Raw genomic sequence first — 26,572 nt, 5'->3', positions numbered from 1 at the left:
ACAAGGGCAACCCACACTCTATGATTTGAATAGAGAACCTTGACACATGGCTCCACATTCTATGCAGCCACTGTTCACTGTTTTCCCCAAGCTGTCAAGTGACTGGGGAAGAGGACATGTTGAGGGGAAGTATAAGACAGGTGCGGAAATGGCAGGTAATAGTGTCTTTGGAGTTGTGATCTTCAATGCTCATTCCTTCAGCTCATTTCTCTGGAGGACTAACTGGGTCTCATTTCCTTGGGTAGTTTCTGAAACCTTGCTAATATCTCAGAAGCCCAAGCAGCTCTGGCGCTGTCTCTACTAACTAGGATTTAAGCTGTGGTGGACAGCAGCTGGTGCTGAATTACAATTGGGACCCCAGTGAGTTTGCATTCCAAGGCCCTGGAAGCCTTGGGCAACCAGATGCATACAGTTAACCCCGGTGATTTAAATAACATCAAAATAAGGCAGAGCTGTGTTTCCCTCATTGAATGTTTTAGATTTCACTTGTATTTTGGCAAAGCCTGACTGTTTCTGGAAGAAGCTCATCAGGGACGACACAGTTCTAGCAGTTCCTTGGGTTCAGTATTGTCTGACACAGCAGGGCTTTGGTAAAGATCTGAAGACAGAGTGAGGAATAGGGTAGTCGGTTGAAAGACCAATGCAGTGCAAAGCTTGTGCTTAGGATGGGCCACACCTCTAAGAGGATCGTCCCAGGCTTCGAGGGCTATAGTTTACTGTCAGATAGCAGAAATGGCTTAAGTAGTCCAACAGCAGCATGCACAGATCCCCCGTCTCACCTTTCTTAGTAAACTTTATAAATAAAAATCTACAGTCATTAATAACAAATGTGTGAAAATCCTTGACAAAAGGAGAACATTTAAATCATATTAAGAACTAAAAGCCACATTCATGCACATTATACCAAAGGCATTTCCAGTGGGAGAAACATGCATGAAGTTTTCCCTCATCAATTCCTGCTTATTCCTCTTGAGCATTCATCTGTGTTTTCAAAAGCTTCCTAAATGCATCTTTAATGCACATATGTGGAAAGACCATATTTACCAAAAAAATGTCCAGTCAAAAGAACTCATGCTGCTCAGCGAGAGTCAGACCAACTAGCACATTGCTTCGAGTGTCCCTCTGGGTTTTCCAACGACGTGGCTGAATTTCTATGACGTAACTGACATGCTTACACTACTGTATGTAGTAGTTGAATTTAACATTGTTTTGTGTGATTTCACATACTGAGAAAAATCAGGTTTTTAATTTTTTGATAACCACGAAGAAAACACAATAATTTGGATTCAGGACTAGTTTTTAAAGAGTAATTTTTACTTGTCCTTTGACAGTTTCATAAATGTATACATTGTATCTTCATAGTCTCCAACCCTGACCACCCCGATCATGTCAACAAGCAGGTATTAAGGTCCTGTGAAGTTTTGTTAGGTGAGAGAAAGAACAATGATATCAGCCACGACTCCATCAGTCTTCCATCTGCAAAGCAAGCTCTTTGATGGCATTTCGTTTGTCTTTCCCATCCCGAAAGACTGTAGGCAATTTTCATAAAATATTCTCTTTCCTGACATGCATAACTGACTAAGAACTGAACTATTTTCAAACAGTACAATGTCATTTGAAGGTATATATGGGTAACCATTCTCAGAAAAATAAAAAGGATATGAAAAATATCAGTTAAATAGACCAATTATATTCAGTCCAGGGATAGAACTGCTGAAGAATATAGAGCTGGAATTGTTAGTTTAGAAATAAAGAAGTAGCTGTTGAATTGGTTCCTTAAGGCTGAAGAATAAGAAACAAAAACATGATTGGGATCATGATTTCCCAGCTCCACTGGCCTGCAGTTCCTTCATCATGCTGCAGGTGGTGCATGTGAGCTGCTTCTCTTGTCAAAGGCTTTTCAGGTCCTGAGTATCACCACATTGCCAGCTCAGTTCAAGTTCTCCATCCACGTCACTACCCAAATGTCTTTTTTTACACAAACATAAAATTATTCAACTTAAAGAGCTCCCTTGAATTTCTTTTTTTTGAAGAATTTATATATGTATATATATATATATATTATTTTTATTTTTCCCTTGAATTTCTTGCACACTTCCCTGCCCTGGCCCCATTCCTCTGGGCTTTGCTACACCAATTCATTCTGTAACCAAATGGTTCCCATCGGCGATTGTGCTAGAATGTGCTGGCTTTTGGGTGATGTTTGCATTTTCAGACAAAGTGAGTAACTAACTAACATTGAATTCCTCTTCCATGCTGGGCAGGAGATAGAATAAAAGGACTTAATAACAGAACAGTGTGGAACAACATTTTCCCCCTTCTGTTTCTGCCATCTCTGAGAACTCAGCAGGATCTGTTGGTGACTCAGGCTTTTAGGACTGAGGTTTGAGGCCAATTTTCACCTCTATTTCTTTGTATGGAGGCTACGTCTAAAAAGAGTACAGAGTATAGAATGAGTATTTTGGGGGGTAAATACCAAAACATTATGTGGCTCCATACAGATACAGACAGACCCCACCTTCTGCTCAGGATCTGCTCTGGCTTCTGATGGGGACAGGAAGTCCTGTGGACAATGAACTTGTCATCGTGGAGGTCTATAGTTCTGGGAGAACAGAAAGTGAGTAAGCAGATCACCAGATTCTTTTCCCTGTGTTCTCAGGCTAGATTCTGTATCACAGTTGTCATAAAATTTGGTTTGGTAAGCTTTATACTCCAAGATGAATGAGATTGAAGGAAGATCCCTGCAGAGTTAGGATTCACCACACACACACACACACACACACACACACAGAGCAGGGGGAGGAGATGGGGAGAGACACCTCAAGTATCACACCAGAGTTGTTACTTTAAGGAATTCATTGTATAAGTTATGCCAATGAGTGATTCCATCTTTGAAGGCATCCTTTCACCTCTCTGTACCATACCTTTATATAAAACTATATTTAATAATGGTGCCTACTGGTTAATTGAAACATTGAGAAAAGATAAATGTGCATGAAGTTTGCTTTGCAAATGTTCAGTGACAATTAGGGGAATCCAGGACAGTGTGGCAGTCCGTACAAGTAGGCGTCTGTTACATGTGACTTGTGAAGAATGAATTGTGGATGCATGCCTAGTGTGAATGCTACGGTCTAAGTGGTCTCAAGAGTCACATGTTAAACTCACACCTGATGCTAGGAGTGTTAAGAAGTGGAGCCTTTGGAAAGTGAGCGAGTCACTGGATCTCTACCATTGTGAATGGAAGAATGAGAAGAAAAGCTGCCAAATTCTACTTTGTCCTCTTTCACCAACTGAGAAGCAGCCTAAAGCTCTATCTTTGGAATAGACAGCAAATTCTCGCAGACGCTAAACATCTGGGACTTCTCAGTGTCCATAATTGTAGATAATAAGCTGCTATTATGCACAAATTATCCAGTGTAAGACAGTTCGTTACAATGGCTAGAAGGAACAGATGAAAACAGGGAGTCCTATACGGCTAGAAAGAGAGTGCAAAGAGGGAAGGGACAAAGAAGTTCAAGCACTGGTAATGCCATATGCAAATCACAAGATTAAACTTATGGTACTATGGGCAAAGAAAACCGACAAACCTAGTGCAACAAACTGTCCTCACATTTATTACCTTAAAACATGTTACAGGTAAGCAGACCGATAGCAAAAGCAGCTCTGCATTCATCACGATGTTCATTAAAACTTGAACAGTGGGTCATCTATCATGGTGCCCACGAAAATTTTAACTGTGGGTCATCATCTATCACGGTGGCCATGAGAACTTCAACTGTAGATCATCTATCACGGTGCCCACGGAAATTTCAACTGTAGGTCATTTATCACGGTGCCCACTAAAACTTCAACTGTAGACCATCTATCACGGTGCCCACGGAAACTTCAACTGTGGGTCATCTACCACAGTGCCCACGAAAACTTCAACTGTGGGTTATCTATCACAGTGCCCACTAAAACTTCAACTGTGGGTCATCTATCATGGTGCCCACTAAAACTTCAACTGTGGGTCATCTATCATGGTGCCCATGAAAACTTCAACTGTGGGTTATCTATCACAGTGCCTACAGAAACTTCAAGTGTGGCTCATCGATCATGGACCCATTAAAGCTTCAACTGTGGAGTTTTCTTTCTGACCCCATGACTTGAGAGGGGAGTAAAAACATCATCTGATGAAAAATAAGAAGAACATAGAATAGTGGGGAGCATTTAATCTTTCAATATTTTGTCTAATTGCTTTTTTACCTTGTCAAATACTTGAATCATCTCTTTTTCCTTTCCTTCTACTTATCATTTAAACTCTAACCCTATTTTTTATTTGTCCAACTAATGAAGTGAGGGATTAATTTACATAACTCTTTACACTAAGTAAGAACACTGTACCACTGGACTCTGCCAACTCCTTTTCTTCCATCAGCTTTGTATTTTATTTTATTTTTTATGGGTGATTGGAAAATTCTATCCAAATTCATAAAAACAAGAAAACAGGAGTGTAAAAATTTTCTAATTGTATGAAAAAAATCAGAACTCAGTTCTTTTATGGGGGACAGTGTTTTTTATCATAATTAGAAAAATTCTTCAAGGGCCAGAAAAAAACCAAAATTGTTTATCGTAAATTTTCCTTTTTTGATATTTGTAAATGTTTGGTTATCTAATTTTTCCTAGGCGTGTTATTTTCTGTATATGAGTGTGTGCCTGGTGCCAGCAGAAGTCCAAAGAGGACATCAGATATGCTGGAACTGAACTTATAGATGGTCGTGAGCCACCCAGGGGTGTCCTCCAGAAAAATAAGAAGCAGTCTTAACCAGTGAGTCAACTCTGCAGTCCCAGGGTTGGTAATTTCTAAAGCAGCTTCACTTAAATTGTTTGGGGTATCAAAATCCCATGGATGATGGTAGTCCATGTTGTGTCTGCTGAGAGTTCAATCTGTTTCACCTCTGATTCTTCATTGCTGGGTTCTCACTTGGCAAAATAATAAGGGCAAAGAACATCTTACATTTTTATAAGGTAATTACTCCCTCTTATGATTGTGGAACCTTGATATTTTGGTCATTGGTATATCACTGTCATCTTTGGGTTTTGAGACTGACCAAAAAGACCATGTGGGGCCACACACATCCCTTGGTGAGATCTTGCCTCTCTCTGCCTCCACCCCTTGTTATTGTCCATAACCTAGTACGATGGCCTCCCCAGGCTACAATAGAAACTGAGTACAGACTGTGAATGGAAAGACATGTGCCCATGATTTCATTATTAACGATGGAGAAAAATAGATAAGGAGGAATGACTGGAGGTTTAGGAGTGAAAACCAGTCTCTGGGAGCTTAAAAATCTAACTGGGAAGATCCATTTTTAACTTAATAATAATATAAACACATACCACTGTGCTTTATATCTCATTTTTATGTCAGATATGATATGACTTTTGGTCTCCCTTCCAAATGCGTATTTGAAACCTGACACCCAGTGCCAACAGTTTTAGATGGAGGCTTTGGGGGATTTGTTAATCATCAAGGTTCACACCAGGTTTGCTGCCACAAACTCAGGGGGCTGAGAAAGTAGTGCTATAGTCGCGTGGGAGTTATATTGTAGTTCTGTTAACTGTTTGGGGAACCACCACATCAACTCTCACAATGCCTGTACCAGTTTTCTGTCCTGTTAAAAGAGCATCAGGTTCCTCTTCATCCTCGTCCTTGGCAGCACTTGTCACTGGTTTTCTTGATGATAGACATTCTGATTTGGGTAACATGAAGTCTCAAAGCAATTTTTTCTTTTATTTCCTTGATGGCTAAGAAGGTCAAACACTTTTTCAAATACCAAATTATTTTTTAATTACTTTATTTGCCTATTATTTATTTTATGTGCATTGGTGTTTTGCCTGCATGTATGTCTGTGTGAAAGTATCAGATTCACCAGAACTGGAGTTACAAGCAGATGTGAGCTGCCATATGGGTGCTGGGAATTGAACCTGTGTCCTCTGGAAGAACAGCCAGTGCTCTTAACTGCAGTCATTTCTACAATCCCTTTATGTCCAGATGGATTTGAGATTCTTGGAGTTTTCCTTGAGATGCAGTAATTAAATGAGATCCATTTAGTGGTTAATTTGGAAGTGAAATGAAGTCAAGCATAGATATGAACAACCCGAGGATAAGGAACTGTTCTCTAGTCCTAGTAGCTCACTGGGTAGCACAGGAATGGCCTGGTACACCGATTTCCTGTGAAAATCACCACCTACAGGTTGGGTGAGCAGGGATGTGGGCTCTTTCAGAGGTATGGGATTGTAGTCATTTGAAAGAAAATGATGCTCAAAAGGAGTGGTACTATTAGGAGGTGTGGCCTTGTTGAAATAGGTGTGGCCCTGTTGGAGGAAGTGTGTCACTGTAGGGGTGGGCTTTGAGGTCTCTTTTGCTCAAGCTTCCCTCAGTGTGATACTGAGACCACTTTCTGTTGCCTGCAAGATGGAAGACTCTCAGTTACTTTTCCAGCATCATGTTTGCCTGCACACAGTCATGTCCCACCATGGTGATGATAATGGACTGAACCTCGGAACTATAAGCGAAACATCCCAATTAAATGTTTCCCTTTATAAGAGTTGCCATGATCATGGTGTCTCTTCACGACAACAGAAAGCCTAACTAAGACAGGATTTTAAATAATTCCATCTTGAAGATTTTCATAACCATGAGTATTTGGCATTTTATTTCTCTCAGAAGGCAGTAGTGGCTGAAATGACGAGTCTAGATTTGCACCCATTTTAGAAAGAAAAGAACCACTGGCTTGCTCCCCCGGAGCACATTGAGAAGGACATAAAAGCCAGGAACAGGCCAGGTCACCCACATCCAAGAATAGGGCAAGGGAGCGAAGAAGACTTTTATCTTGTGATCTGATGGCTGCTAGAGAAAGGAACGCTCCATGGCTAACACAATTGTCTTCCTCTGACAGAATAAATGAGTGGTAACTAGAATTGAAGAATTACCTCTCACAATTTAGCCTGTCTCTTCTGCTGCCCTGCAAGACGTCAGACAAGCAGGAAATGTAATTTTGTTCAGTTTTTATCACACAACAGCTTTTTCTCATCTTAAAAAAATAATTTAAAAAGTACTCAAAATGCTCAGATATTTAAGGAGTGGACATGAAGTCATCTCATATTGAATTTCCATATTTTATGGGCACCATGAAAATCTGCTTTTATGCATGGTGGAAGCTTTTTAAATACCTGATAAATCCAGAATATGGGAAGCAAGGGGAGTGAGGGAGTGAGGTAGGAGCCCTGATCCTTCCTGTCTGTGTTGTTTGTGGGCTAATAAAGGGTCGCTGAGCTGACAGACAGAATCATCTCCAAGAGGAATGAAGCACATGGGGCTTAAATACCAAGCTTCCTGCTCTCAGGTCAATATGCATTTTCTGCAACCAGATTAAGGACTTTTTTTTTTTTTTTGCCCTTGACACAGCATGAAATTCAGTCTGTGCTCCTTGCCCTACAGAAAACAGCCATCAGGGGTCACGCTAACATGTTATAACAGGACAAGCAACAGTTTCACAAGCTGAACAAACATTTGAGAAATTGATGTTTTCAGAATCTCTTCCTCCACTTTCTTCCCTAGCCCATCATGCAATTCCGGTTCAATAAGAGGCAGCATTTAATATTTTGAAAATAACATTCAAGCAGATGGGCAAGCAAGCAGGAGGGCAGTGCCTACTGTTGGCCTCTTTGATCTTCCAACCTTGCCTTCTTTTCTGATAAAGTAACCTAAGCTGTTATTGTTTTTACTTTGAAAGGAAAAACAACAATAAAAAAAATTCACCACAATAGCATCCACGTTTTTTGATTGTCTCTGTCTTTCTTCGGAACCTTTCTAAATTGAGGTCTTCCTTCCAAGACAGGCAATTTGATTTGTACCTGATCACTAAGGTCTAGACATGCTGAAGAGAAGCCACTGCTGTTTATCAAGGGAGGAAGAGGCAGAACTATTCTATGGCCCTCAGAAGAATGAAGCTGGGAACCATAAGGGTGACACTTGTCACTCTCTCCTTACTGACCCACAAATACTTTCTATCTATCTCCTAACCTAATTTCCCATGAACATGCCTCGGGGGTGCCGACTGCCTAACCAGAGGGCGGCAGGTCAAAGTAGAGAGGTTGATGCAGGAAAGCACATGGTGGATACTTTCTTTCCAGGCGAGAGATAGGGACAGGATGCTTTCTGTCTTATTGGAAAGCAAAGGCAAGGCATGCTGGGGGCTCTTATGGGGGACAGAATGGCTTGCTTTCTCATAGCCCTAAACACGTGTGCTCACCAATTCCTCTTATAGGAAGCTATTATTGGACAGAACGTTTTGGTCCATGGGCTAGATCCTGTCAACATCCTGTTTTGGAAATACATCTTCCTGGACCACAGCCACATTAATTAACTTACATATTGTCTTTTGCTGTTTTCACATAACAGTAAAGCTGCGTAGTTGTGATAGAGATTGCACTATCGCAAAATACTAAATAAGATTTTACACAGCCTTTATATCATTGTCAACTTTTGTCAAACATTTTTCAAATATATTATTAGTTTCAAATATATATTTAATTAAGATAGAATTAAATCAATTTTCCACCTCCATTTTTCCTCTGGAGGGCCCTCATGCTTACCTTCCCCACTTTCAAATTAATAGCCTCTCATCCTTTGATTATTAATGTTGCATAGACATATATTTTTATATATGTATTCACAAACATAACACGAATTGCAGAGACCTTTTTATGTTGTTTGTGTGTATATGGTCTTAAGAGAAGGAAGGACAAGAAAAAAGTAACACAAAGTTGTTTGATAAAATGTCTCAAGTAATCATATTATCTTATATTTACCTAAAATTATGCACGATACCTATAAGGATGAATAGCTATTTCTATCTATCCCTATCTCATCTTCATCTATATCTATCTATATCTATATTGTCTATATAAAAGTAAATACACCACTTTGGTTGACAAGAACCATAGACTAACAAAACCCCCAGTACCAAGCATGAGAAAACTCCATTCAAATGATGGGTCAGGGCAGTTCAAGTGACTCCCAAAGCAATATAAATATTGATGACTATTGATGTAGCCTTGGTTGCCTCTCAGGAGTTGAGCAACGGCTCCTATTGCTGAAGACACCACACATGTATGTGTATGTTCCGTAAAGGTCTATGTGTTAAATGCTGAGCCCTCAATTGAGTGGTGTTGGGAGATAGTAGACTCTAGGAGAAGAGGGACTAACAGGAAGCACTTAGGACTCTGATAGTATGCCCCTACAGGGGACTGTGAGAACCTCTGACTACTTGCTTCCTGGTCATGAAGTAGACAGTTTTGCTCCGTGACATGGTCTCACTGTGCTGTCTAAGCAGTCTTGATGCCATCAGGTTAATCAATCTTGAACTGGAAGCTCCAAAACTAACCAAAACCTTTTCTCTTTAAAAGTTAATTAGTTCAGGCATTTTGTTACAGTGATGGAAACTGATTAACACAGTGACCTCTTAGCAACAGTCATCAGGATGCATGCCTTCTCTGATTCTATATGGCATCTGAGTTGTCTACTTTTTATTCCTTGCTTACTTTCGTAGTTTGTTATAATTTGCTACAATTTTAATAACTCACTAGACTGAGTTTCCTTTGTTTGAGTGTAAACAAAAGTTTACATCTAAACTAATGTGTCCTAACCATTGAAATCACAATGAATTTTCCGCAATTCAAATCTGCTGAGTGCATTTCTCAGCTTTAAGACGTCTGGATAAGCTATGAATTCCTCAGTGCGGCTCCCACACACCTTCCTAGCTAAGCTTGGTTTTCCTATCTGTGCTTTGTGAGTTTCAGTAAAACTTCATCAAACTTCTTACTTCCAAAGCCTTCGTCCATGTGGTCTTTCCATCATTGAGACAGGTCTTCCTAGTTCTGTGAGCATATATATGACGGCCCCAATACATTCTTCCATTTAAAATATGTGTTTCTTCCTCTGTGAAGCCTTCCCTTCATCCCTTAATTGTGGGGGTAGGTGCACTTCCCAGCATGGACTGCCCTGGAATTGCCATCGCTAGTGTATGTGTTTTCATGAGCAAGCTCAGTGAGGACCTGGCTTCTTTCCATCATAGGGCTTAGGGTATGGGAGGCTCAACGATGCTGCTTGTTGATTTGATCAATGCACAGACTGTGCTCTGAGGCTGGGCCTGCCTAGCATGACTCTAGAAATATTGCTTGAGGTGTAGTTTATACTGTTTACACATGCCACAATCACTAACAGTCAAACCACAGAAGCCTAAGACTGCTGAGCTCAACACACTTCATGAATATCAACTGGACATAATTTTCATACCCAGGCTGACTCCTTTTATAAATGATGAGATTCTGTACATAATAATTCTTCAAAATAGGAAGTGATTTTTTTTTAAGGAAGCATAATTCATTATAGTCCCAAAGCAAAGCATGAAGCAGCTCAATATCCAGTTCCGGGTCAATGGTTTAGCACATCACAGCGTGCTCACTGAAAAGGGCACTGTGGAGCATCAATATAAGTAAAATCAGCTCCAGACTAAATAGAAACATGGAGAAGGGCAACGATGAGTGCTAACTGACAACCTGGCAATTTCCAGTGACTGAACACAGATGCAGATGGTTGTGCAGTGAGGATGCCCTGGAGAAGAGGGAAGAAGTACCAAGGAAAGTCTGAGACGTGGGGTGAGAGGGATTTCATAAAATTAGTCCTGTTGCCACTATGTCTTCTTTTCTGATGCAATATTTAAAAATATTTGAGAACCGTTTTGATATTTAAATGTTATAATAATTTTCTCTAGCTGGCAGAATAAAGGAGTTTTTTAAAAGCAAGTTCTTAGTAATTTCTGTATTTTTACCTTTTTATTCAATACACATTTGACATTCATAATTAAAAATTAGTCTTTACTCATTTTAATTTTTTATGAATATATGTATTTTTCTCGCTTGTATGTCTGTGCATCAGACATGTTCAGTGCCCTCAGAGACCACAAGAGGGCATCAAATCCCTGGAAGCTGGAGTTACAGGCGGCTGTGAACCACCATGTGGACTGGGAATAAAACCAGGGTGTTTTGGAAGAGTAGCCTGTGCTCTCAACAGAAGAGTCATGTCTCCAGTTCAATGCTTGTAATTCATCAAAGCAACAAAGCAAACCTTGTTCCTTTCCATCTCTCACTTTAGGCAGATATGCTTCCTTCTCCTTTGAGCTGGACCACCGTCATGTGAATGTGACTTACGCTCAGGGCTGGCTTGGTGGAGGATGTGATATAGTAAGTGTGCTTGTATATATTGCCCCGTCCTCTTGCATTTTGCCGTACTTTTGAGAAAAAAATCTGGACAGACTGCCTACCTATGAAAGACAAACAACATATGGAGCTGTCCAGGATCTAATATGGAGCTTGGATCTGAAACCAGCAGAGGCTGACCTAGACAGGTGACTCCAGGTGACTCATGGTTGTGCGAGAAGGAATCACTGTTGTTTTAAGTCCCTGGCAATTTAGAATGATTGGTGGCTATTGTGCTAACTGGAAGATCGAGATCTATTTTCAGTATCAACTAACTAATTACGATACCTCATTTCTTCTTGTCCTGGCTTCACTAAGTATGTTGACTTAGAATCCTTCAGGTATGTACCAAACAGTAAGAGAGCACATTCATACGGTAGTGTTATTTTCAGACTCTTGAGGCACCTCCACACTCGTTTCCTTGGTGGCTACATCAGCTGTGAATAAGGATTCATTTTTCTCCACATCCTTGCCAGCAAATGTTTTCCTGACAGTAGTCGCTCTGACTATAGAGAAATGAAATCTTTTTTAAAAATTAGTTCTTTGACATTTCCAGTGAGATGGAATCTTAAGCCAATTTTTAATTCACATTTCCTCAATGGCTAAGGATACTGAGCACTTTAAAAATATTTACTGTTAATTTTATTTCTTCTTCTGGAAACTGTCTATTTGGTTCATTAGCCCATTTTGATAGCATGATTATTTTTAGATGTTTTATTTTTGTAGTTCTTTATGTCTCCAATATTAATCTCTCAGCTGATGTATAGTTGGCAAAGTTTTTTCCCCATTCTGTGACTGTCTCTTCACCCTATGGTTTCCTTTGATATAAAGAAGCCTCTTAATTTCATGTGATTCCATTTCACAGTTCTTGATATTAGTTTCCATGCTATTGGAATCCAGTTCAAAAAAGTCATTGCCTGTGCATATATCTTGAAGTGTTTTCTCCTAGCAATTTTAAATTTTCACATCTTATATTAATGTTTTTGATGTCCTTTACCTTGATTTTATGCACTATGACAGACAATAGACCTAATTTCAGTCAACTGTACGTGGAAATTTAGTTTTCCCAGCACTGTTTATTAAAGAGAGGCTGTATTCTTTTGATAGTTTGGTCACAAATTAGGTCATTGTAACTATCTGTATTTATTTCCGGATTCTCTGTTCTAGTTTTCTGGTTCATGTGTCTGTCTTTGTGGCAGTAGCAGGCTATTTGTGTTGATATAGCTTTGTGATATAATTTGAGATTATGAAAACTATGGCTTTTATTTTAAAAATTGATGCCATTTTTGTGACCATATAAATTTTAAGGTTTTTTTTCCTGGTCCTTTGAAGAACATCTTTGGAATTTTGATGGGAATTGCATTCATTATAAGGTTGCTTTTGGTAGTACAGCCGTTCTTACAACTTTAATTCTGCCTATCAATAAAAAAGAAGATTTTTCAGTCTATCTAGTGGTCTTTCAACTTCATTCTTCAGGGTCTTGAAGTTTTCATTGTTGAGGTTTTTCACCTTGGCTACATTTATACCTAATAAATAAGTTAGTATTTTCAAAGCTATTGTGAATAGATGTAGTAAGAGGCTGCTTATTGATTCCTGGCAGCTCAGTCCCTGAAAACTATAGAAACACAGAAAACTATATTATTTAAATACTGCTTGACCCATTAGCTCTAGCTTCTTCTTATTGGCTAACTCTTACATCTTAATTTAACCCATCTCCATTAATCTATGCATCACCACAAGGTTGTAGCCTACCAGCAAAGTTTCAACGCAGCTGTCTCCAGTGGTAGCTCCATGGCTTCTCTCCAACACCACCCTTCTTTCTCCCAGCATTCAGTTTAGTTTTCCCTGTCTAGCTCTGTTCTACCCTATCAGGCCAAGCCAGTTTCTTTATTAACCAATGGTATTCATAGCATACAAAGCTGGCTTGGTTATTTAATGGACCAACCTAATTTGCAACAATTTCCTTAGTGTTTTTCAGCCATTTTAGATTCCTCTATTGAGAGTTCTCTGTTTAGGTCTGTATCCAATGTTTTAATTGTATTATTTGGAATTTTGATGATCAATTTCTTGAGTTCTTTGTATATTTTGGAGATCTGATGTGGGGTTGGTGAAGATCTTTTCCCATTCTGTAGGCTGCTGTTTTGTCTTCTTGCTTTGTTCTTTGCTTTATAGAAGCTTCTCAGTTTCAGGAGGTCCCATTTATTGTTTTTCTCAGTTTCTGTGCTATATTTAGGAAGTGGTCTCCAGTGCCAATGCATTCAAGGGTACTTCCCACTTTCTCTTCTGTGAGGTTCAGTGTGGTTAGTTTTATGTTTTGAGTTTTGTGCATGGTGATAGATATTGATCTATTTTCATTCTTCTTCTTCATGTTGATATCCAGTTACGCCAGGACCATTTGTTAAATATGCTTTCTTTTTTCCATTTTATATTCTTTGCTTCTTTGTCAAAAATCAGGTATTCGAAGATATGTGGATTAATATCTGGGCCTTCTATTTGGTTCCATTGGTACTCCTGTCTGTTCTTATGCCAATACCAGGCTGTTTTCAGTACTGTAGCTCTGTAGTAGAGTTTGAAGTCAGGGATTGTGATGCCTCCAGAAGTTCTTTTATTGTACAGGATTGTTTTTTTTTTTTTTTCTTCTTTTTTTTTCTTTTTTTTTTTCTTGCTGATTTTTTTTATTAATTAATTAATTTAATTATTAAAGATTTCTGCCTCTTCCCCGCCACCACCTCCCATTCCCTCCCCCTCCCCCAATCAAGTCTTCCTTCCTCCTCAGCCCAAAGAGCAAGCAGGTTTCTCTGCCCTGTGGGAGGTCCAAGGACCACCCACCTCCATCCAGGTCTATTAAGGTGAGCATCCAAACTACCTGGGCTCCCACAAAGCCATTACATGCAATAGGATCAAGAACCCATTGCCATTGTTCTTCAGTTCTCAGTAGTCCTCATTGTCCATTATGTTCAGCGAGACCGGTTTTGTCCCATGCTTTTTCAGTCCCCGGCCAGCTGGCGGTGGTGAGTTCCCGATAGAACATCCCCATTGCCTCAGTGTGTGGGTGCACCCCTCGCCGTCCTGAGTTCCTTGCTCGTGCTCACTCTCCTTCTGCTCCTCCTTTGGATCATGAGACTTCAGTCCAGTGCTCCAATGTTGGTCTCTGTACAGGATTGTTTTGACTATTCTGGGGTTTTTGCTTTTTCATAAGAACTTGAGTACCATTCTCTCGAGGTCTGTGAAGAATTTTGCTGGGATTTTGATGGGCATTGCATTGAATCTGTAGATTGCTTTTGGTAAGATTGCCATTTTTACTATGCTAAGTCTGCCTACCCAAGAGCATGGGAGATCTTTCAACTTTCTGGTGTCTTCTTCAATTTCTTTCTTCAAAGATTTAAAGTTCTTGTCATACAAGTCTTCCACTTGTTTGGTTAGAGTTATTCCGAGATATTTTTTGCTATTTGTGGCCACTGTAAAGGTGTTGTTTCTCTGATTTCTATGTGAGCCCTTTTATTATCTGTGTACAGGAGGGTTATTGATTTTTTTTTTAGTTAATCTTGTATCTTGCTACATTACTGAAAGCGTTTATGAGTTGTAGAAGTTCCTTGGTAGAATTTTTGGGATCACTTATGTAAAATATCATATCATCATCAAACAGTGATAGTTTGACTTCTTCTTCTCCTCTGACTTATATCTCCTTGATCTCCTTTAAACTTTTCTCTTAACACTGCTTTCATTGTGTCCCATAAATTTGGGTATGTTGTGTGGTCATTTTCATTAAATTTTAGGAAGTCTTTAATTTCTTCCTTGACCCATTGATGATTCAGGTGAGCATTGTTTAATTACCATGTGTTTGTGGGCATTCTGGAATTAACGTTGCTGTGGAACTCTAATTTTAAGCCATGGTAATTTGATAAGATACATGGGGTTATTGCAATTTTTTTTATCTGTTGAGCTTTGCTTTGTTACCTTGTATGTGATCATTTTTTGAGAAGGTTCCATGAGGTGCTGAGAAGAAGGTATATTCTTTTATGTTTGGATGAATTATTCTATAGATGTTTGTTAAGTCTCTTTGAGTCATAACATCTGTTAGTTCTCTTATTTCTCTTTTGATTTTCTGTCTGACAGACCTATCCAGTGGTGAGAGGGGAGTGTTGAAGTCTCCCACTATTAGTGTGTCAGGTTTAATGTGTGATTTAAGCTTTAGAAATGTTTCTTTTACATATGAGGGTGCCCTTGTATTTGGGGCATAGATCTGTTCAGTATTGAGATTTCCTCTTGATGGGTTTCTCCTATGACTAATATGAAATGTCCCTCTTTGTTTCTTTTGATTGATTTTAGTTTGAAGTCTATTTTATTAGATGTTGGGATAGCTATACCAGCTTGTTTCTTAGGTCCATTTGATTGGAAAATTTTTTCCCAAGGCTTTACTCTGAGATGATGTCTGTCTTTGACGTTGAGGTGTGTTTCTTGTATGCAGCAGAAGGACTGATTCTGTTTTTTGTATCCAATCTTTTAGCCTGTGTCTCTTTACAGGTTAGTTGAGTCCATTTATATTAAAGGATATTAATGACCAGTAATTGCTATCTCCTGTTATTTTAGCTTTTATTGCTGGTGATAACATATCACCTTTCAACTAGAACCTTTCCTTTTTATTTTCTCCCCAAAATGGCATGTTACTATTAACATCACAATATAAAACATCCTAACATTTAAAAGTCCCAACCTGGGAAATGTTAAAAAAATTTAAAAGTCCCATCTCTTTAATTATCCAAAGGTTCTCTAAAACATCCAAAGTCTCTTAACTGTGGATTCACATTAAAAACAAAACAAAACAAAAGAACACTTAAATTAAATACTTTCTTACTCCAAGAGGGAAAAGCTAGGGAATAGTCATTCAACTAAAGCAAAACTAAATTCAACAACATGAAAGTTCAGTGTTTGATACCTGGAGCCCACTCATAATCCCTCCAAAGTTCCTGAGTAGCTGGTTCTTCTCAAGACTGCCATCTGAATCACATACAGCTTGTTTATTATACTCAGGCTGTCCCTGCCCATTGGCTGCTGCTGTCCTTGGGGATTGTCCCACAGTATTGACATCTCCTGCTACAATTTGACTGCACTTTACAATGGCCTTCCTGGGTTTTCTTCAGGACTTGGACTCTACAGCATGGTACTGTGTCTCGACTTTCTCCACGACCCCTTCAATTCTGGGCCTTCTACTGATACCTGCTACTGTACCTCTAACCCTAGCTTCTCCTACTCTCTTCTCATTGACTCCAGCCCTGCTCTACAGTGCTAAGCCACAACTGATCTCCATCAATCCTTCCTGTTTTCAAAACAAGCACCACTTGGGTAACTCTTATATAACCAAGTGCAACTGCCAGGATGCAGCCTTGGTCCCTTCTGGACTGTAGCTTCTATGTGCTGTCTCTGAGGAAATACATCCAGATTTATGATCCTCAGTGTTTAATCACAGATAAAACTGTTCTCTGTTTAATCACAGATAATTTCTCAGCTTCAACTGACTAGCATCAATTGTCCCAGTGAAACAAATGTTTACTTCACTGGTCTCTTAATTATTACAACCAACTCTTCAGATTATTAAACATTATAGATATTTAATTCAAAATATTGAAAGGTCTGATAGAGTCTTGTCTTAGTTACTGTTCTCCTGCTGTGAAGAGACACCATGACCAAGACCTAGGCAACTCCTATAAAAGAAAGCATTTTATTGGGGGTGGCTTACAATTCAGAGGGTTAGTCCATTATCATCATTACGAAGAGCATGACAACATGCAGATAGGCAGGCAGGATGCTGGAGAAGTGGTAGAGAGCTACATCCTGACTTATAGGAAGCAGACATGGGAGGTGGGTAGTATGGTCTTTTGAAACCTCAAAGCATACCCCTAACAATACACCTCCTCCTGCACCAACAAAACCCTACTCCAACAAGACCACACCTCCTAATCCTACTAAATGATCCACCAAAACAGCAAATATATAGGACTAAGCATGCAAATATTTGAGCCTATAGGGATCATTCCCTTTAAACCATCACAAGTCTTTAAGGGACTTTCAAACTTTCCTCTGAAATGCCACAAGCCATGCCTACATTGTCTGCATTTTTCTCAACACCTTTTTCCAAGCTCCCCGCAATTGTCTTTTAAGTTTCCACTATAGCTCATTAATCTCTAAACACTCAATGGCTTTTCTAGCCCAAAGTTCTTCCATAATCCTCCCAAAAGCCCATCGTCAGGTCTGTCAAAGTGATACCACTTGAGCTGGTACCAATTTCTGTCTTAGTAGGGTTTCTATTGCTGTTATGAAACACTATAAGCAAAATCAACTTGGGAAGAAAAGGGTTTGCTTCACCTTACAGTTTATAGTCCACCATTCATGGATGTCAAAGCAGGAACCTGGAGGCAGAATCTGATGCAGAGGCTATAAAGGAGTGCTGTTTACTGACTGGCTTCCCATGCCTTGCTTACCCTGCTTTCTTATGTCATCCAGGACCACTTGCTCAGGGATGGTACTGCCCACAATGAGAAAGGCCCTCCCACATCAATCACCTATCAATGAGATGATCCACAGAATTTTCTACAGGTAAATCTGATATGGGCATTTTTTGGACTGAGGTTTCTTCTTCCCAGATGACTCTAGCTTGTGTTGTCATAAGCCTAGCCAGCACAGGATCTTTAATGAAACTTTTAAAAACATGTTTTATGTAGCTCAGGCTGCCTCCAAATTCAATATGTAGCTAAGGTTAGTCTTTAATCACTGATGCTCTCCCCAAGTGATTAGATTATAGGCATGCACTACCATGCACATCTCTGTTTTGCATTTTAATTACTTTGTCTTGTCCTTGTCCTGGAAGTTACACAGATGGTTCCAGTACAGGAATCCGGCACATCCTCTCATGACAGCTCTCACCTTAGGAAGCTGAAGCTGAAGACGGCACAGCCCCTTGTTTAGGTGCGTGCCATTCAGACTGCCCTGCATCCTTTGTGGTCTAAGTCCTAGGTGTTTGCACAGTTTGACTGCGGAAGACATTGGTTATCTTCTGATAACCTCGTAGGTGTGAAACTCGAGCAAATACAGTTGTCATTCTCTTTCACAACACACTCTAGTCCCTTGGGATTTGTGAGGGATGGTTTCAGAGTCCCCTTGAATGCCAAAATCTCTTATATAGAATGGAACAGTGTTTACATATGACCTATACACATCCTCCAGATACTTTTAAATACCTCTGGATTACTTATAATGCCAAATACAATGGGAGTTTCATGTCACCAGTTAATGTGCTGTGCTGTTTAAGGAATAATAACAAGAAAAACTCTGTGTATTTCTGCAGAAACACAGTCAAAAGGGTGACGGATAGTGAATGATGCCTTGGGGAACTGTGAGAGAGGCTCCAGGAAACCAAGGCAGAGGGCCTTTGCCTCATGTTCATTTCCTTCCCTGGATTGCACTTGGATGTGATTTCATGCCTCCTGTGTTAAACATTTATATTCAATTTATAGGACATGCTTATTCTTGTTGGAGATTGGAAGATAGCTGTAGAGCCCGATCTCTTGAAAGGATATGCTGAATGCTGTCCTTACTGTACCTGAATCCGGATATGGCCTTCTGCCTTGTTTTGTGCTTTCTAGTATAAGATGCACTGCACGCCAGCCACTTGTACTTACATTGTTCCATCCTGAGAAAGTTCTGGGGAAGGGCTGCTCTGTTAGTAGGTGCTTGCTGGCGTTTATTTACATGTTTTTCTGAACTCAAACACCCTTCCTTGTTTCATTGCTTTCTTTGTTTCTTTTTGTGTAAAAGTACACTGAAGCTAAGAAAAACTGTCTACACTATTAGACTGTAGTCGGTCCTATTCTTTCAGGTCCCTGACCTATGCAGGTCTCACAGACAGATCTGCAGAGGTCCATGAAAGCCGACACATGTCCATTACAAATGCTGTCGGCACAGCCGCCTTACGGCTTCTGTCTACAGTGGGCTGATTCTGTGGGTGTGGAACCTGCAGACCTGTACTCCTGATGTGATCACCTAAGAGATGAAAACCCCTCTCACAATGCCCAGTGTTTGTTTGGTAGGGTAAGTGATTATTGGTGTCTTCCTCCTTTCCTTCTTGTCTGTGAGTCTCTCATTATTTATGATAGTTGTCTTTGTTATTATCTTCACTTAAAAAAAAAACCCTTTCAGGATTGTTCTGTTCTTCAGATGAGGTGGGGGTGGAGGGTATTCTCTGTCCTCCACAGTTCTCCTGTGGAGCACAAGAATGGATCTCAGGAGCCCAGCAGTCTGCTCTGCCCAGCCTCCTCATGCTTATAGACAGCATGCATTCTGGAAATACTCCCCATGGTCCTGACTTCCAGGGGAAGGTAACACATGACTGTTCCTTCCGCGCATCAGCAATTGTCTTGATCTCAGCTGCCATTTTTGCCTTCTCTGACAGGAGCTGGGCCGAGGCTGGGAAGGTGAGGAGGAGAAACTGATGCATTTGCCTAGGACTGAAATGGCAGTGGATGTTCCTTGCAAAGGGAAATTTGCACCTGTTTAGAGTTGGCTTCACTTTGAGATCATGGGGAACAAACGTTAAGGCCAGCCTATTCAGAATGAGTACTGCCCAAATTACTTACCGAAGACATCTGCGAAGCCGTCAGCCATTCAGGAGGGATGTGAAAATGAGCCCCAGCTGAGTCTCCCAGCAAAATGATTCCCCTGGGCTGTGAACCTAGGAAGCACAATTTATTTACATTATTTATACACCCAGGCAGTGGGCAGGCTCCAGAGTGAGTAGCTATTTGAACAGACAGCCTGGTGTGTATCAAATGCACAGTCCGTCCTAACAGTGATACATCGCCACTTTTCATGTGTTGGGGAGTGTGAGGGGAGCATTTAGGAGCTGAATGAAATTTCTCAGCCCTTGGAATGGCTAGCTAAGCTTCACAAACACAGGTGTGTTTCCTGGCTCAGCGTAAAAGCAGCTGCTGTACAGCACCCAGAACGGGTGATGGATGAACATAAGAAGCAGACTTGATCTGAGTTCAGAAATATGCCCTAAATTTTGGTTCTGGAAATGGCTTTTTTAGAGAATATACCAATTCTGTTTAAGAGTGAATGCCCTCATGGAGCAATTTTGATAGTTTAAAGATGTGATAGTCTTTTTAACGTCTTTAAATCCGCATACACAAAGGTACTATATGGACAATTCTGGCTGATTAACAGAGAGAAGGAGCTAGGAAGGTCTCTGTGCAGCCTGCATGTCTGGATGTAAGAATCACTTAATCAAATTCAGAGACACATCTACACAAATCACTTAGTGGGGAGTACACCCTCTAGCCACTTAAGGGCTTGGAAAAATCAAATGATCCCTCTAGAGTCAGAGAAGTCTCCTTTCTCCAATGCCAAACCACTGGAGTGAGGCAGAGGATGGCCCAGCCTTACTGTAGTGGCTCCCTATGCTTGGCTTCTATGGAAACTGCCACTGGGCCACAAAAATGGAGACTAAGAGGGTCTGGGACATTTAAGAGGATGTGGGATGCTAGGACGTGGAGATTCAAGAGTCTTCCTTCCTGGCATCACTAGCCTGGAAGGCTTAGAGTTTCATCTAAATCTGCATTTGTTGTTGTTATTGTTGTTATTGTCGTTTTACAGTCCTGGAGATTGAACATTGGGCCTCATGTATACTAAACTAGTGTTTTAGCACAGAGCTACTCCCCATACTCCAGATTTGTTAACAATTTTCTCTCTTCCTTTCTTATTAAGCATTGAATTTAAGACTCAGCACATGCCAAGAAGAAGCTCTACCACTATGCTATAGTTCCAACCAGCTTTTCACATTTTATTTTGAGACAGGGTCTCATTAACCTGCTCAGGCCAGCTGGAAATCACCTGTAGCCCAAACAAGACTAGAACATTCAATCTCCTGCCTCAGCCTTTGAGTGTATGAGATTGCAGGCCTGTGCTGCCAGGTTTGGTTCTAAACTTATTTGTTCTTTGTGTTACCAAACATTTCTAATTTCCTTAGCTTTCCAGTGGGCCTTTCCATTTCCTGCTCTCCCCTTCGCCCCTCTGAAAGCTTACGGACACCTAGACTTTAGGGTAACCTTTGTCAAGGATACTCTGATCAAGGTAGCTCAAATCAAATTTTGAGTGGTTATCCGGAAAACCCTCATTGAATGAGTGCATGACCAAAATCATCCCCAGGGGAGCAGAGAAACATTGACTAGCAGAACAGGGACAACGCCTTAGTTTTGGTCCACCCCTGAAGTGGATTTTTAGCATTGGTGGCCCAGACACCCAGGCATTTGTGCTTTTAGAATAGGAAGCTTTAGTTTAGTTATTTCTGGAAGCATCTGCAAACTGGAGGTTGGCTTCTCTCTTAAGTCGTCCAGATATTCACCATGAGAGATGAGAGGCTAACTTTAATGTATGTCAAAAAGGACATGCAAATGATTAAGTATTACGTCCTATGTCATTCATTATTTGGAAAAGTCCCAGCTTTTGATTACTCTGTTATCTGCCCTGTACTCTTCCCTAATGTTATCATTAAGGTTTCTCATCCCCGAGTGAAAGAGCCAATTAAACAAATTACATTCTTCATCTTCCAGATTTGCCTCTTCTCTGCCTGTCTTTTTTCTGATCAGTTCAGAAAGCCAATCTAACTAGGTACTTCAACTCTTACCCTCAGACTCCACCTCACAAAGGTGATTCCTTTCTCTTCAGTTTGACTCAACTAGAGAAGAAGCACCCACTGTAGTAGGACACTGACTTTTAGTTCGTACCTTCGCAGAATTTCTTCTCATATGGAATTCCATCTTTTGGATCAATACCCTTTAGAAGAGGAATAAAGAGATTAGCAGTGTGGTTTTAAATTTATGAGGCACACACACTAAATCCTTCCCAACTGAATTTAACATGCAAAGGCAAATCAATAGATAAAACCCTTTGAAGCCTTTTGGGCCCCTAATCCAACTTAGTGGTACTCCATGTAATGAGCTGGGTTTAAGAGGAATTGAGGATAGAACAGGAGGATAATAAGAAATGAGGCCCATTCGCTCAGAGCAATCTGGGGCAACCATTTAGAAGAGGAGAAGGAACAGGAATGACTCTCCTTGGAGCACTGAGGGCTGACTGAGTCTTGGGGACTTAGGTCAAGGGTATGTGCTACAATCTCTAAGCTGGAAAACAAAGCATCCAGACACCTCAGAAACATCAATTTTCATCCGTTTCACCCTTTCATCCCACACTCAACCCAGGGGACATTGATGAAGTAGGGAGACACTTGTGGTTGTCACAGTGAATGGGGATGCTCTTGACATCTTGTGGACAGAGGCATAGGAGGCTGTCACACACCTTACAGATTATAAGATGATGTATCTAACTCAAATGTCAACAACCTCAGGATTAAGAAACCCAAGAAGGGCAGTTGGTCCTGAGTGTGACTGGGTCATCACAGTCAAACCTCCAAACCAAAGCGAGACAGCGGAACACCTGTCCCTTGGTGACATCAGTGTTATTTTAAGACAAAAGTGCTTGGTGGCCATAAATATGATAGGAGCAGAGAGTTCTTGTTCCTGATCTTGAAGACTCCAAATACACATGGAAACTTTATGCTGGGAAGTGAGGAAGGAAACAGAAGCATTGAGCTTTCTTTGCCCTGTGACTCCTGTAATTAACCACCAACCAGAGCCACCCCTCAACACACATACAACAATGGAGCCAGGTGACACTGTATGACAATGGAACGCATGCCTTGATGACTGCAGGCTCCTTGTTTTTGACTTTGTGGTTCTGGGTAATTTTTCCTCTGCAGAAAGGGGCGGATATTAATATATGAAGCTGCTGGGTCTCTCTAGTTAGTGGTGATGTGCTTCACATTTTGCCCTCTGAGCTCATGGTAGATTTTCTTTTAGTCTTTGCTTGGCCATTTCTTTATGGAGTTGGGATATCATGTCACAAACATGGTAAGGGAACCATCTTTGTGGGGACCATGGAACAAAGAAAGCATTCCCACATATTAATCCTTCATCCTGAGATAAGACAACCAAACTTGGATTTATCACAAAAAGAGCTAACTTGGGGTCCGCTACACCTTAAAGCTCTAATGCATATTTTCTGCCCCATAAAGAGGAAGCATGACCTTCCTATGTGATGGAAAATCTTGAACCTCATACAAGGAGCAGGGAAAGTTTCCTGGGTTCTCATTTTCCAGTGTGGCCTAAGAAAATACACGCTGGGGATGGAGAAAGTAAGAGATGATATTCAACTTTAACTCATTGCTTACCCAAATGCCATTACAGTTGGAGTCCTGATGGGCATCCCAGTTGTCCGGCCTATGAAGAAAGCATCAGCCTTAGTCTTTGGCATATACGGCATGTTCAGTGCTAGTTCCATGAACGGGTGTCACAGGAAATGCCACCATAAGACAACAGTGTTCTTCAAGGAAGAGCACCCCATATGTGCTGTGACATACAAAAGCTGCCACTTAGCATCTGCAGTCTGGATTTGGAGCGTTTCTGGAACCTAGGCTTGAAGCCAGCCTTTCCAGTGATGGGGGGTTCCTGTGGCCTGTGGTTGTGGAATGGCATGCAAAAGGAGTAAGTCTGCAGTCCATTTTCTTCAGTAAGGGGCAGCTGCAACCGCTGCCTGCGAGCTGGGCAGCACCTGGTCAGCTTGCTGTAGCAGCACTGCAACCCTGTGACTGCACAGGGTGGCATAGCTGGGTTTTGAAGGCAGAGCTATGGTTGCTTTCCATCAGGCCATGGCTCAAGCAGGATATGTGTCATGTTATTTGGAGTCCATACCTTGCTCTAAGGGTACAGAAACAACTCCTGGGTCCACCTCACTGGGAGAACTCCCTTGGGGGTTGTGTCAATGTCTACGGTCAGTTTTGTATAGCTAGTTCCTCTCAATAGAATGCCATGCCATTGAAGGGGCAACTTTGCTTTGTTTAGTGCCTAACTCTACCCCAAGTGCTTTGCCAGTATCAGGTTTGTGGTAAGCGTGTTTGGATAAACAACTGTGTCCATGAATAAATGCAGGACCCTTCTCTCTGCAACTAGGGTTTCGCAGGTTGGGGAAAGCCCTTGTGTCTCACGCCTCCAAAAAAGTTACCTTCTGCCTGGGTACACGGTCTTATTGCGGTCATTGCAGTCTCTCCCTCGCCAGTGGTAGCCCCGCAATGTCTGAAATTGAAGAGCGCGCACAGAAGGGGGTTAGTCCAGCTTTGACACTGACCACAGTGAAGGCAGAAGGGGGTTAGTCCAGCTTTGATACCGACCACGGTGAAGGCTAATCAGGCTATCTAAGAGATATTGACATCAGTAGTTTTTAATTCAAGTATTGAAGATCAGTAGGGAAATTAAGATTAATATAAGATAAGCTATGTGAGGTAAAATATAATATGACACCAAACCCAGAAATAGGTGGGAGTGTATGTATAAATAAATGAATGCATGTTTATGGGTGATAGTAAGTGTATGCCTGTATGTGACGATGTTAGGGTATGAGTTTATGTATGCATATACATGTACATAATGTGTGTGTCCTTACATGTATGAATGTGATATGTGTGTGTGTTTGTGTGTTTGTTTGTGTCTGTATATGTATCCATGTATACTCCTAGAAACATCAGGACTGTCCAACTTCCTAAGTTGTTTCGTTAGCCACCAGTCTTCTCAGGGTATATAATATTTCAACTATTTGGTCAGTGATGAATCTTTTCATTGGATAATTCAAACAATAATGTATTACAACTGTAAATTCTTTGGATGTGTACATTAACTGAAGAGCTTAAAACAATCGGGAGTCAAAATTTCATTGGACAGTGTTCTTCCTTGTGGTCTCTCACCCTGTGGTGAGTTCAGGACAGGCTGTTTGCTTGTTTCCCCAGAAACCTCGCTGGCATTCTAACAGCTCTAAACCAAATCCATGCACACATTTGAAAAAGCAAGCTCAGGCAGATTTATGAATTTCCAAAATCATAAACAACACCCTGGTAGTTCACCCCATGGAGAACTGTAGTTGGGAATGACGTCAGGGAGGAGGAAACAGAACTGGGCCTATGGTTTGCTTTGATGGCCAATATTTTTATGAAGTCGAAAAGTCCTTAAAATTGTGAACTGATGTATGTTCATCAAATGAAGTTCAGTCTTGCCTTATTAACAGAGAGAAATGTGTAGATGAGACACCATATGGAGCAGACGCCTATTCCACCCCGATGGTACTCACTGGGGAAACACTGTATTTGTCAGAATCGCCATCTTTGAATGGCACAGCCTTCTTTATAGATCTAGGAAAGAAAACAAACACCCTGTGAGCTAAGAAAAAATGATGCCTGTGAAAAATAAACATGTTCAGATACTGGCTGTTCATGTGACTGTCGCTGATCTAAAAATAAAACCCAATGTCTGTGTAGCTCATGAGAATGTCAGGCGCACTCGGCCAGTTGTTGCTCTCTATTCAACCCACAGTTTCTCTGTATTTAACGTGGGCCATTCTAGGAGGTGGAATAAATGACTTGGACTTGTAGGAGACATGGGGTTTATGCTATGGTACCCAGCAAATGGGAGACTACATCTTGGATCTAGTCAATTGAATCTCAGCACTCCTGTGGTGGTTTGAACAAGAGTGGCCCCCAGAGGCTCATATCTTTGAATGCTTGGTCATTAGGGGGTGGAAGTACTTGGTAGAGATTAGGAGGTGTGGTATTGTTAGAGGAAGTGTGTCTTTGGGGGATGGGCTTCGGGGGTTTCAAATGCTCAAGACAGGCCTAGTGTCTTTATCTCTTCCAGTTGCTTGTGCCCTGCTGATGAACTTTCAACTTCTCCAGCACCATATCTGCCTACATGTCACCACTCCCCCACCATGTGACCTCTGAATGATAAGCCAGCCCCAATTAAATGTTTTCCTTTATAGAGTTGCCATGGTCATGGAGACTCCTCACAGCAATAGAACAGTGACTGAGACAACTCCAAATTGTCTCTGTACCTTTTGCACACTCTGTTAAGGAAAATGTCTATTTTAACCACTCACTCTCAGAATCTTGGGTATTTAATGGTTATTAGCTGGTAATGACTTAATGGAACTGGGTAGCTAAGGACACAGGCATGATAGCTAACATAAATCAGACCAAAGTTATGGATACTCTGAGAGGGAGGCCACCTCCACACCTTACTACCAGACTCTTCCTGCTTCAAAATGGCTGCCCTGCTTTCCCCTCCATCTGGGGGAAATGAGATAAAGGACAGCAGAAGATTGTGGTCATGCAGCC

The 26,572-nt window shown here is 40.9% G+C and overlaps 1 protein-coding gene across 1 annotated transcript in view; it reads right to left on the bottom strand.

Moving 5' to 3' along the window:
* Positions 1-26,572, bottom strand: part of Aoah (acyloxyacyl hydrolase) — a 180,208-nt gene that overhangs the window by 76,345 nt on the left and 77,291 nt on the right. Inside the window, exons 7-11 of the mRNA XM_057787663.1 lie at positions 25,531-25,591; positions 24,415-24,485; positions 23,585-23,633; positions 22,083-22,131; positions 19,935-20,029 (exon numbers count right to left, since the gene is read on the bottom strand). Coding sequence (XP_057643646.1) covers positions 19,935-20,029; positions 22,083-22,131; positions 23,585-23,633; positions 24,415-24,485; positions 25,531-25,591 — 325 coding nt within the window. The remainder of the gene's footprint in view (positions 1-19,934; positions 20,030-22,082; positions 22,132-23,584; positions 23,634-24,414; positions 24,486-25,530; positions 25,592-26,572) is intronic.

This window comes from Chionomys nivalis, chromosome 13 (genome assembly GCF_950005125.1).
Source record: "Chionomys nivalis chromosome 13, mChiNiv1.1, whole genome shotgun sequence".
Lineage (NCBI taxonomy): Eukaryota > Metazoa > Chordata > Mammalia > Rodentia > Cricetidae > Chionomys > Chionomys nivalis.
The sequence above is the reverse complement of the archived record's forward strand: the minus strand, read 5'-3'. Positions and strand labels throughout refer to the sequence as shown.